The 13,429-nt window shown below is 33.5% G+C and overlaps 1 protein-coding gene across 2 annotated transcripts in view; it reads right to left on the bottom strand.

Moving 5' to 3' along the window:
- The window catches only part of LOC120423131 (cyclic nucleotide-gated cation channel subunit A), a 308,588-nt gene that overhangs the window by 76,421 nt on the left and 218,738 nt on the right, over positions 1 to 13,429 (bottom strand). The window contains exon 1 of one of the 2 annotated variants that reach the window (XM_039586812.2): positions 5,148 to 5,430. The exons of the other annotated variant lie outside the window; for it this stretch is intronic. Coding sequence (XP_039442746.1) covers positions 5,148 to 5,195 — 48 coding nt within the window. The 5' untranslated portion in view covers positions 5,196 to 5,430. Of the gene's footprint in view, positions 1 to 5,147; positions 5,431 to 13,429 lie in introns of those variants that run through there. 2 annotated transcript variants of the gene reach the window in all.

Genomic DNA, 13,429 nt, shown 5'->3' with positions numbered 1-13,429 from the left:
AGAAAACGAATTTAAAGATCTACTTGATTTAATTTAGGCTTTTCTTACTGGAAAATTTTGAAGCTCTATGAGTTTTCCCCTCTATTTAACATTTAACGACATACATTTTGAATGATATTTCCGACGGCTTTTTGGAGATTGAATCATTTAACTTTTTTAAGCAATTGGGTCATTGGAATGCAATCGAATACACCATATATTTTTTTAAGTCACCTTTTTTTAAACGATTCTCGATTTACGCAACTTTTTTTAAGTCATGACTTAAAATGAGAATGAACATGACTTAAATTGAGAATATGACTTATATTTAGAAGCTTTGGGATTTCATAGTTTGTCGGAGAATTTTTTAAATGCATCAAAAGTATTTTGTTAAGTTATGTTATTAAAACATTTTAGCATGGATTTGCATATGATAAAAAAATCTTTATACAAGTTTAATTTTACTGATTTTTATTTCAAATATTTAATGTTGTTGTTTATTTCATTAACGTTACTTTAACCTAGAAAGAATATTTAATGAAAAATGCATAAATTTGGGATTCAAAACCACATTTTTTTCTTGGTAATCTATCATGGCGTTTCCTTTTGTTGTTAATCAGAAAAATTCTTACATCACTTTTTTGTCAACATTGTAGCGAAGTTTTCATAGAGAACTTTAGTAGATAGGACCCTCTACACAAAGAACCAGTTTTTTTAGGAATCTTTGTAAGTCGCTTTTATTTAAAAATATATAAAAGATACAATTTTAAAAATATTACATTAATTTAATTGCTCAATAATAACTTTAATTGCACATTTATTACTTTTAATTACTCTAATCCCCATTATTACTAAATAATTGATGAATTACTGAATTACCAGCTTAAATTCTGAGTAATTAATAATTATTTGCCAGTGTGAAAACCTTGCTGGAAACCCTTGATTTTTTCATGTTTCAAAATCAGGATTTTTTTTTAACAAGTATTAAAGCATTCTAAATCATTTTCATGTGCTTTAAAAAAATCGCTATGCAAATTGTTATTTCAAATTGATTTTGATAGTTAAGGAGCAATTAGACTATGGCAAACAAACAAACTTGCTAACAAATAAACTTCTTGACAGTCTTGTAGTTAGCCTGCATACATTTGTCATTGTTTGCGAGTTTGGCAAAATTGCGAGTTTGTTTGTTTGTTTGCCATAGTCTAATAGCTTCTTTACTTTTTGCGTTAAAAGAACGATGACTTAGAATACCCCACGAAAACAGCAAGATTCGAAAAAAAAAGTTCTCCAAATGGGCCCATAATTGGCCGGAATTTGTTCCAAGGCCAAAAATTAGATCCGTATTGTATGTTTGGATACTATATGCCGTATTAGAGTGGCAAAAAAATCAATTTTTGTCAACTATTACAAAAACTACATTAAAAAGATACCTCCCCACCAATTCCACTCTTTTTAGCACTCTGGACGAAAATTAAAAGTTATTAGTTAAGCTTTTAAGAAAAAATAATTTTAAGTTTATTTGAATATAGTCGTATGCGAACTAAAAATGTTGTGTGAAGGTTTCGGGACAATAGATTTTGGGCCTGATAAGAAAACTTTTTTTCGAACCGAACGGTTTTCGTGAGGGAATTGGTGTGTCATGGAGACCATTTGTGCATGATTTGAAAAATAACATTCAAATTTTATTTAAAACATGTTTTAATTTTTTTTGTGAAATACATAAAAATCTGATGTATATAAAATTTATGAAGAAAAAGATTTTTACTTGAAGATTTGACCTTTTTGAATAAAATAAAAACTCTCACTTTCTAATTTATTAATTATAATCAAATCTTTGAATTTAAAATTTTATAACCTGCTCTAGTTGAAAAAATGCAGTCCATTAAACCAAATCTGTATGAAAAATCCAATAGCAGAAAATGATGTTGAAAAATGTATGCTTGGAATTCACGGCGTTTCTAGATTTTTTTATTTCCAAGGTTTTCATCGTTTTTTTTTTTCAAATTTCAGACTTTCACCGAATTTTAATATTTTTAAAATTGAGTTGCCAAAAAAAAAATTGCTGGTATCGTTGTTCACAACGATAGAGCTTATTTTTCTGAGTACAATGACCCTTTGTACGACACAGTAAAAAAATGTGTATATTTGAAATATAACCTCCTTTATGACGTAATTTTATCTTAATTTAGACTTAAAAAGTGAAATTACACCAGAAAAGTGGTACAATTACACATTTTTAGAGGTAAAATTAAACATTTTTTTCTGACATAAAAGATGCACGCCTTCTCAGTTGTAATATTACCATGATTTGTTTTTTACTGTGTACTTGACTACTTGCATGACAGTAGGGGACCATAGTTGATCCATCGTGGGGGAACGAGGGGACCATAGTTGATCCATCGTGAAATGTTGTCTTTTCAATTAATTTTTTTAATTGAAGTCAAAAAAGGGATCGGAATGCGTGTTTTTTTCGTTGTACATAAAAATTGACGTGCATGATGTAATTTTACCTCAATTTAGTCTGAAAAAGATACATTACACCAGAAAAGTGCTATAATTGCAAATTGTCAGAGGTAATATTACACATTTTTTCTGACATTAAAGGTGTCAGATGTAATATTACCATGATTTTTTTTTTTACTGTGTAGGGATACCGAATCCTATTGCGGTTCGAGCCTCGAGTCGATTTGACTCAAGATTCTCACTGGGAAACGTCTTAATAAACATTTCAGAATGGTCACACAAGTCAATGAATGGAAAAAGTCGGTATTTTAATTCAATTCACGGAATATGTTTTTGTAAAACTGTCTCAATTTTACTTGTAATTCTAAGAAAGAAACTGTCACTAAAAAAATACTTCAAGGACATCTTTTTATGAAAATTTACTTGAAACAGTTTGCATCAACGCGAGTCAATAATTCTGGATATTTTTGCCTTCCTCACCTTACTGAGGAAAGGCTATAAAATCACCCGAAAAAAACGAGAAAAACGGAAAATTTATTCGACCTCGTAGACCCACCTTCACGTTTACCTATCGACTCAGAATCATGTTCTGAGCAAATGTCTGTGTGGTCGTGTGTGGGTGGGTGGGCGGAAAAATTGTTACTCGATTATCTCCGAACTGGATGAAGGGATTTTGACCGTATTAGTCTCATTCGATCCGTCTTGGGGTCTCATAGGTCTCTATTTAAAATCAGCAAGTTTAGCTAAGTACTTCAAAAGTTATGCTAAAAAAACGATTTTGGCGTATGTCCGGAAGATTGTAAAAAGGGTGTTTTTTGCAAGTTTTTGTATCATGTTATACATTTTCAGAAAGGTATTAAAAAGACATTTTCAATGAGTCCAAAACATTGCAGATCTGACAACCCTATCAAAAGTTATTAGCGAAAAAAAAACGAAGTTGACTTTATAGCTGTCGGCCACCATTGCTAGTACCAACCACAAGACTGTGTCTTAGTGTCTTCCTTTTTATCTACAAGGGCTTCGCCGCCCTGGGCTCCTAAGTGTATGAAAGTATGGCACGGAGCGACGGCGCCGAATACCCATATTTACACAAAGAATTTTAGAGCGCCCGCCGCGGGATTCGAACCGGCGACCTCTGGATTGGAGTCTAGTGCGCGGTCCGATTGATCCACACGGGCGGGGCACTTAAGTGCACTTAAGTGTTATTTATACACTTTTTGGAGGCCGGATCTCAGATATTTCAATGGAACTGATGTTCGGGTCCTTCATGCGACCCATCGTTAGTTAGATAATCGAAAGACCTTTCAAATGAGCCTAAAACATCAAGGATCTGACAACCCTATCAAAAGTTATTAGCACTTAAGTGTTATTTATATGTTATTTATACACTTTTTGGAGGCCGGATCTCAGATATTTCAGTAAAAATGATGTCCGGATCCATAATGCGACTTGTCGTTAGTAAGATAATTGAAAGACCTTTCAAATGAGCCTAATACATTGAGGATCTGATAATCCTTTCAAAAGTTATTAGCACTTAAGTGTTATTTCTACACTTTTTAGAGGTCGGATTTCAGATATTGTGATAAAAATATTGTCTGAATCTTCCATGCGAACTATCGTTGGATAGGTTTTTTTTATCAGACCTTGCCGATGAGCCAGAAGGTCTGCGAACCCTATCAAAAGAAATTAGTAATGAAGTTGATCAGTTAAACATGTTAAGGAGGAATGTTGCTATTTTTACTGAATGTATTGACTTCATGAATGTGAGGAAGGCACCAACCACCTAAAGGTGGATTAAGTAACGTTTTTTTCGATAGTTCTAACTTGGGTGGTGAAAAGTGGGGTAATGACCAAGTATTGTCATCGCTCATTACAAAAATGGTGATAAAAATAAAAAAAAAAAAAAATTAAGGATGCATAAAGTCGGTGTTGTGAGAACTTTTTCGAGGGCCGGAGATAAAGAAGGCACATTTTATGAGTCTCTTGTCGATGTCATCTATTTCCAAAGATCGAACTGAATTTAACCGAGTTTATTGGTTGATTCGACCGGTTGATTGGAACTGCTTACATTATATTAAACATTATGTTCTTGTTAACCGAATATTTGACTTTGAAATGTAAACATGTAAACCTGAGAGCTTCTATTTTTTTTCATTTTACCTAAATTCCCAAAACTTTAAATTTTAAACACATCATCCCTTTTCTTGATGATTTGTCCTAATGTACTTGTTGACACATATAAAAAGTCTACGTGCACACACCGCACACCACAACACGCACACATACGTGCAAGGCGTAAGCTCATAACCCAATATCTCGCACGATTGATTTCCGAACGGGAAGTCATAAACCATTGAGCGATCCCCCGGTCACGTTTCGGCAAACGTCTCTCGTCCTCCGGACATGCTTGTGCCATCACTGGGACAGACATTTATCACACAAACTCCTCCTCCTCCTTCTAGCTCCACGTGTGCGTGGTTTGTCCGGGCGAGCTTTCAGAAATCGATTACATTTTTATCGCCGCCGAAAACGTGATTAAACTTACAAGAAATACAGGAAGTGTCGATGGAGACCGATTTACGACAATTTTTAAATGTTGTAATTAGCACATGAAGCTTCTGAAAAAAAAAAAACTCATTTTTTATATTAAACTGACTTTAAGTCGCAAATCACTTGTTGAAGATTGACACTTTTAAGCCTCTTACCAGAATTTTCTCACCCCCGATGGTGGAAATGTCAATCCGTTGAACCATCGTCGTCCGGGGCGGGGCTGCTGCCTTTGTTCTTTGGTTTCTTTGTCGTCCTCCACAGTTGCGTTGAGAAAGGTCCTTAAGGCGTCACTGCCACAAAACTGCCCACTTCTTCTTGTTAATGCTTCTTTATTTTCAGCTGTTGTATTCTTCTTCTACTTTTCTGCCGGTTTTGAAGGATTTCAAGCTTCGTCACTCACTTTGATTAAATTTATTTGTCACTTTTTTTTTGCTCGTTTCAAACACGAGCTTCTGATGAATGGCAAACGGGCTGGGGCTGGGTGGGTTGAGTAAAAGGTTACTTCCTCCCACGCAACACTCTACACTCAACTTTAGCACTCGTCAATGGACAACAGCGACGAAGTTGCCCTCAAGTGGCCGCGTGCTCTTTTTCTTTTTATTAGAATATTCATTTTTAATTGTTTTTCCTTCAAAATTATCAAATATCTAGAGCGTCCACAAATGTGGCATTTGTGGCACAAATGTTTTAAAAATATACAAAAAAATGAGAAAAACCTAATTTGTTTTTATTTTTTCAATCTACTGTTCATATTGAACTTATCAGCTTGTCTGTAAATTTCATGTCAAGGTTAAACCTAGATAAAATTAATTTCTGAAGCATTCACTACTGGAAATAGATCTTGCTTATTTGTTGGGCAATAAATTACACTATTATATCGAGTGATTTTTCCGCCCGTGTGGATCAATCGGACCGCGCACTGGACTCACAATCCAGAGGTCGCCGGTTCGAATCCCGCGGCGGGCGCTCTAAAATTCTTTGTGTAAAAATGGGTATTCGGCGCCGTCGCTCCGTGCCATACTTTCATACACTTAGGAGCCCAGGGCGGCGAAGTCCTTGTAGATAAAAAGGAAGACACTAGTGGTTGGTACTAGCAATGGTGGCCGACAGCTATAAAGTCAACTTCGTTTTCGATTTTTCAGCCTTTCCTTAGCGAGAGAGGTTAACATCGTTATATTTTAAAAATAACAGAAATAAATAACAAAATTATATTCTAAAAACGAAAAATACCACACCAAAATTTTAAATTGAGGGTCAAAATGAAATTTATCATTTTACAAATCCCCAGTTTAACGTTGATCCTTTTCGATACCTTCGAAATCACTTCGATTGGCACTTGTCCAACGTCCATCATCGCCATTCACCGATTGTGTACTTCCAAGAAAAGAAAAAAAAGTCCCACTTCAAACGAGTCTGCCTAGGGGTCCTAGCTATTTTATCCAAGCGACTTCCTCAAACTAGGTCAATCGAGATTTACATTCGGCGACGCAAAACGGACACAAATTGGATCGGAAAGAGATTTCTTCCGCGGGGACAAACTTTGGGTAAATTATAATTTGTGCCTTTTATGTTTGAAATTCACTTCAACTTTGTTCGATTTTATTATGTGCTGTTAAGGTATTTTCGAGGATTTGGCAGTTAACATTTGTTTCACCTGATTGAACACTTTGTATGCTCGAAACTTATCAATCAAAATAAATTTTTATAAATAATTTTCATAAATTTTGTATTTCTTTAAACCTAAGCAGCGAACAAAGTTGCAAATCAGTTTCATTTCTAAATAAATCTCAACGGATTCTTTTGAGATGAGCTTCACCATCATTCAAAAGCAGGGTAATTTTTCAAAACAGAAACCTCTTTTCGGGGTTTCTCTTACAACGCCAACTACCAACCACCACTTAAGCTAATAAATAAAAAGTAATTTGACTTTTGGACCGAAGCCAACAGTCGGTGGTCGTTGGCCTGTGTTCGCATTTGCTAGTCTCATTAGGCATTTTTTTTCTTCGAGATAGCAAGAAAAGATTTTTCACGTTGTTCAGCTTGGGGGGCAACATCTAAAAATTAGCAGAGCAAAAACATCGCTGGTATTTCCCTGAAACCATTTGCCCCACCAGTGATTTAGAGCGTAATTACTCTCTAGTCTGTTGACGAGCAGCAGTGAAATTAGACTACAAGCACCAAAGATGGAAAGAAACGCAATCTCTCAGCAGAACCCAAAAACGGTATTTTTCCAGAAATTTGGGTAGCATTTAAAGGACATCATTCAATTAGGACCCGAAACCGAACCCACCTTAACCGCTCACGCACACCACCGAAACACCGTTTGAAGTGGTTTTATTTTTACCTCGGAAAACGGATGGAGCTTTTTTTCGCTCTCTCTCTCTCTCTCTCTCCATTGTCTGGGCCCGTTGTGGGGTTTCGGGTGTGGAACTTTTGTGAGACGGGAAATTGCATCATTTTGTGTGGCTAATTATGTTACGTAACTTGCTAATTAGCATGTCTCCTGGAAGCGAACTGCTGGATGGGAGAAGAGCAGAAAACTTCGTGGAAATTTTTGGTTTCTGGTTTGTTGGAGGATTCAACAAAGCGATTTTATTAATTTTTATTAAGTTAGAACTTTGATGGAATGTTTTTTTTTTTATCACTAAATCAATTTTCTAATCCAATCACAAGTGCAGTCAGTGAACACAATCGTTCTGCAAGATTTTTTTCCTGCCTTTTTCAATGATTGCAGTACTTTCGAGATCCACCAAAATTTATTTTACTCATAAAAATGGCCAGACCTTCTGCATTGAATTAACAGCGCGCAAATGATTATGTGAACGGAATCTACATTTCCTAAAAGCTAAAATCGTCAGGGGAGGAAGGAAACGTGGACATACTGTAAAATCCTTCGTGTTATTTATAGATAGGAAAGTGACTGGTGTGTACGGTGATCTTTGGGAAATGGAATACCAATCCAAAGGTCTTCGTTTGAATTCCACTTGATTCCAGTCGTTTTAACTCATGTTCATAGTAACTCATATTCAAAGCTGGAATATTTGATGGATCTTCCATTATTGAGGCGGAAGCTATTTTTTGTATCACCGTAGTATTTTTATTTTATTTTTTTGATCGATTTGAATTGGGCAAAATTTTAGGTAACTATTTTGTAAGCTTCAAATTCCCTTAATCCATATTATCTGATTACTTTTAACTAAAGATCTATTTAGCTTCCTCTTCAAAGCCTTGATAACACCACAGGTAAACAAATGTGAATCTTTGAAAAACTTGTTAAAAGCGAGTAAATGTGATTTTCTGAATATTTTAATTAATCCATAAATTGCTGATTAATGTACTGGTTGTTATAGAAAAAATGAAAATATTTTCATTGGAAAGGTTAAAAACCGCAATAGCCGAATGATTATCCGGTGCCCAAAACTGATGGAAAAGTTAAACTTGCATGTAATATTTGAGACATTCTGGTGAATTCTAAGAATTAAAAATGTGGAGAAACATTGCTGGTCGGTGAAATCAGTCCAATTGTTGCTGACCTATTCCTTCTTAATTTTTGGACGCATATTTGTTAACACTCAGCAAACCTTTTTTTTCCTGTTCGATTTTCGATGCGAAACTGTATCTAAGAAACTTTTGATAAAATTTTCAGTGTTTCCCGGGTTTTTTTATTTCTCGGGAAATAGGAAAAATATATTCGGAATCCTGGGAATTCCCGGAATCCCAGGAAATTTATGAAACTGTCATAAAATCTATGTTTTTATTTCATTTGTTATGTCTTTCAAGTCTAAAATCATAAAATAAGCTCAAAACTATTAATTGGTAGTAAGCTACACTTCAATCTAAACAATCACAACAATTTTGAGTAAAAATTTAAAATTGTTTTTTGTAATGCTTAGATTTTGAATGAATCACAATTTTTAATGCAATTATATTTAAATTATATAAGTTTTTTTGTAAATATAATTCATTTATATATTATTTTATGACATGACTAGAAAAGCTTGACAAATTTCATTGTCTAAAAATAAACAAGAAGCGACAACAAATAACCAGTCAATGAAAAACTATAGATAAGTTTTGAATTTCATGTTTTATGTTTTATGTTTTATATTTTATGTGTTCCTGTTTTAACCGTGGTCTTTCAAAAATAAAACTGCAAAAATTGGCTTAAAAAGCTGTCTTAATTCGTTACATTTGGCCTGATTTGCAAAAAAAAATTTAAAGGTGTAAATAACAAGCCATCGTTTGAATGCAAAAAGTGTTTTAAAATGCATCTTACACTAGTTCAGTTGTTTTGCAATCATTAAATTCAAAAGATTTTAAAGCAACCCAAACATGCAAAAATTATTCTAAACGCAGGGGAATGCATTTTAAATTGATTTCAGTTGATTGCACTTAAATTTCCATTAACAACATGAAGTTTTTTGAAAAAATATTTTTTTAACCCCTGATTTTTCGGACCAACTTTGAAGGGGTGGGGGGGAGGGTTTCACAAAAACTTTAAATAACATGTGTACCAGCTTTACCCATATCAAAGAGTTTTACACTGAATCGATCAATAATGTTTTTAAGAAACAAACAACAAAAAGTGTATGCATAATTGAAGGCAAACAAATATATATAAAATGTCTTCTCAAAAATACTTTCAATGCAAGTGTCTCGCTATCGCTCGAAGCAATTCCTTCCTAGATAATTCAACAGTTTTGAAATATTGATGCAGTTTGGTTTTAGAGCATATGAATTAACAGGAAACTAATAAAAAAAGTGTTGTGTTTCAAAATGTCGTAGAAAATACCACTTTTTTCCTTTAGCAGATGTGTTGAACTCAAATAAATCAATATTTGAATAGAAATAAATTAATCCGATGAGAGAAGTAAAAGAAATGTTTGAAATCAAATTTTAATTTGAAACAAAACTAATGATTGTGTAGAGTGTGTGCAAGACACTTTAAAATGTTGCTGATATTTATTTAATTAAATGACTTTAACCACTTAAAAAAGTAATTAAACCGTTCATGATTGTCCGTAGGTGGATTTTGAAATGCAAGTGCTCTCCAATTGATGTACAGTGATGACAAAATATCCTATTAAAACATAAAGTTGTGCATTTTTCATAAAACATAAACATTTCTGTATTTTTTTATTGTCATTCAGAGATTTCTAGAAACTTTCAACTGATATCAATTCACAAACCTTGCATTGAGGAAACATTTTTCTTAAGCAACTTAAAAAATATGTTAACTCAAAAAATGTTGGGTTAAGATTTTTGTCACTTACAAAAACAATAAAATTTTGTTGATAAGTAGGGGAACTAAACCCTTTTTTCAGCCTATTTCTATTATCGGCCTATCAGCACTTTGATCATGAATTACAGCTTTCATTAAGTGTTTTTGACTGTTCCAAAGTAATAAGCTCACAAAAGTGAGCAAGCAACTCTCCATTGTTTATACAACTGAAAATGTTGATTTAATAGCGGAAAACAGCAAAAAGGATGAGAATTGGTCGAACGGCTTAGGGTGATTAAATTGGGTATATTTCCCCTATCAAGCTTCAATTTTGCATCACTGCCTTACAAACATTCATCAACTCCAACATGAGTAGCTCTCGTCTATCAATCGACTCAAATTGTATCAATTTCCAGCGAACACACACACTGCCAGTCGTAAACATGCATTCTAAAACACCTGTTTTCAAATTCATTCCGTGATGTTTGCCCATGAAATTCAAACCCACGAGCCATCAGCCAGAGGAGCCTGCAAGTGCCAGTCAAGTTTGTTTGTTTTGCAAATGAATTGCCTGGCACTTGGTGTACGGACGATGAGTGTGTGTGTGTGTGTGTGAATGTGTTTTAAATGCAAAAAGAAAAGAAAGAAAATGTTTGTTTATGTATGTTTCATAAATTGCAACAACACCCCTCCCACGAGCAAACCTCTAAGCAAACAACACAGTTGTATACGAGAAGAATAAAAGCTTTGCTCGGTCCTTTGGCAAGGAAAACAACGCAAGCGATTCAGAGTTAAAAGCCATTGTTTTCAAGGAGGTTCTTCATGGCAGAGAATACAACCAAGTATAATAGTCAAGAGAGCTTCGGAATCGAATTCATAGCCATTCATTCGAGTGGATGAGAGTGTTATTTTTGGGTGAGAGGAAAAAAACGAGTTGAATAAATGGAAAATTGGAAACAAGTGTGTGGAAAGTGGGATTCAATCAATGCAAAATCAGAACTGGATTTGAAAAACTCTTATTTAAAAAAACATGTGTTTATACAATTGCACAGTTCGCTCCTTGTACATATTGCATGTTTAATTTGGATTGAATGCAAGAGCGCTGAACCTCCCTAGTTCTCCATACAAACCTTGAAGAAAAACCATTCTGCTCTGTCTAAATATTTTTGATAATTTCATATTAATTGTCTCTGAAACCCTCAAATTCAAGATTTGATTTTTTTTTTTGTAAATTTTTGTTGGGTGCTACTGAAGATTTTCTAAATTATAGCCTTTCTTGTTTCATCGAACATAAATTGTTGCAAGAATTAGTCCAGAGAATGAATTTATTTAAAATCAATTTTTAATTACCTTGATCTTAAAAACTAACCATTAAGAGCAAATCAGCATTTTTGGACCTCATTGTTTACCTTAACCTTCTACTGCCCAATTTTTATTTCAGCAACTTTTGTTCTACGAAAAACTTGACTTCTCTTGTTTTATGTTTTTCTTGTTTTATTTTTAGTATTTTAATTTGTCTTTATCTTGTTTAGTTTATGTATGTTTTAAGTAGTATTTGGCCTATTCTACCACCTCCTATCATTACATTTTGCCTATCTAATTTTTTCATGTTTTTACAGTCACTTTTTCAATTTTTTGCCTGTTTTTCACATTTTCTGCTATAAAATGGCACCATTATCATTTAACTTGTAACAAAATGCGTAGAGGCATAGTCTGGGATACTAGAAAAATTACTGCATACTTCTTTTTACTTAAAATATAGGAAATTTTAGTAAAACAGACAGCCAAAGTTGACCCCTAAAAAAATTTCATTTTTTAAAACATTGGCAAAATCACATAAAACAAGTAAAACTTCCAACCCATACATTTTCTAAAATTTTAAGAGTTCTTCTTTCCAATGCTTTTTAATGATCAAAAATTGGAAGAAAATTGATTTTTGGCGATTTTTTTAATCGAAGCTCGTCTAAAGGCGGGTTGGGTTGTAGAGGGTTAAATTGATTTGTTATATTTTTTTGAGCGCACAAAAATCTAGGATGGTTTGCTATAGATTGTTCAGATGTTTTTTTTACCTAAGGCATACAACTGAAGAGGATTTTTACATTTGTTCTTAGAGTGTAGTAGATTTACTAACAAGATTTGAAAAATTTGTCTCATTTTATTGCTTAAATTTCACAGAAAACATTTTTATAATATGAGTAAGGTTCCAACTCCGATTTCAATGAAAAAATAATGTTTCTTAAATAACTTTCAATAAGCTTTCTACAAATTTTATTCAAAGTCCCTCGGACCGTGTGAGGGTTAAAAGGCCTGGGGAGAATAAATGTAAAAATACTTCAAATTTCCATGATTTTTCTATAAATTTTTAAACAGATAATATCACACAATGCTTCTTACACTGAAACAGTTATGTAACTGACAAACATTTGCAAAATTTCTAAGAATTCACGAAAAACAATCCATCTTTTCTTATCTGTGATTTCGAATATCACAATTTGTGAAGACCTTAAGTGCCCCATTTTTCCTAGATAGTTTTTTTTATTTTAGCAACATATTTTGGCATCTGATTTTTTGGGAAAACATTGAAAGAGGGGGAACAATATTTCAAATAAAATTTAAAAGTTAAGTCCGATCCGATTTTAAGTTGTTTAATTTAAACCGAAAAAACGTACCGTGAAATCGTGGTTCCCAATGATTTTGGGATCTAATTTTTCTCCGTGTTTATAAAATATAAATTATCATATTTCACTATAAAAATAAACCTTGTGAAAACATTGTGGAAAAAATAAAATAGAACCTATATCTTCAAAATATTCTAAATATAAGGTGGAATAAACAACTTTTTTACTCTATTTTACTTAAAACTTTTAATCTTTAACAAAATGGTGTATCCGAATGTAAATGTCTGTTTTAACGAAATACTTTTTACCATGTAACGAAATATTAAATTGTATTTAACTAATTGAAAATGTACCCCACTGTGCGAAAAGCCACTCAGCACTGAAGCGACGGGAAAAAATAATATCCAGCCGAGTGCGATGGCAGTTTAGAAAATTGAAAACGATGCCACTTGACAAATAATGAAGCTATCTGGGCACAAGCATCCTTGGGAAATTGAGTGGATGAAGCCCGATCGGTTGAAATGGCAAAATACGGACGATTAATCATGGCATCGTTACGCTTTGCAAGTTTATGCAAGTTCACAGTAGCTTGCATGCA

This window comes from Culex pipiens, chromosome 2 (genome assembly GCF_016801865.2).
Source record: "Culex pipiens pallens isolate TS chromosome 2, TS_CPP_V2, whole genome shotgun sequence".
Lineage (NCBI taxonomy): Eukaryota > Metazoa > Arthropoda > Insecta > Diptera > Culicidae > Culex > Culex pipiens.
Note: the sequence above shows the minus strand (reverse complement) of the source record. Positions and strands in the feature narration are given on the sequence as shown.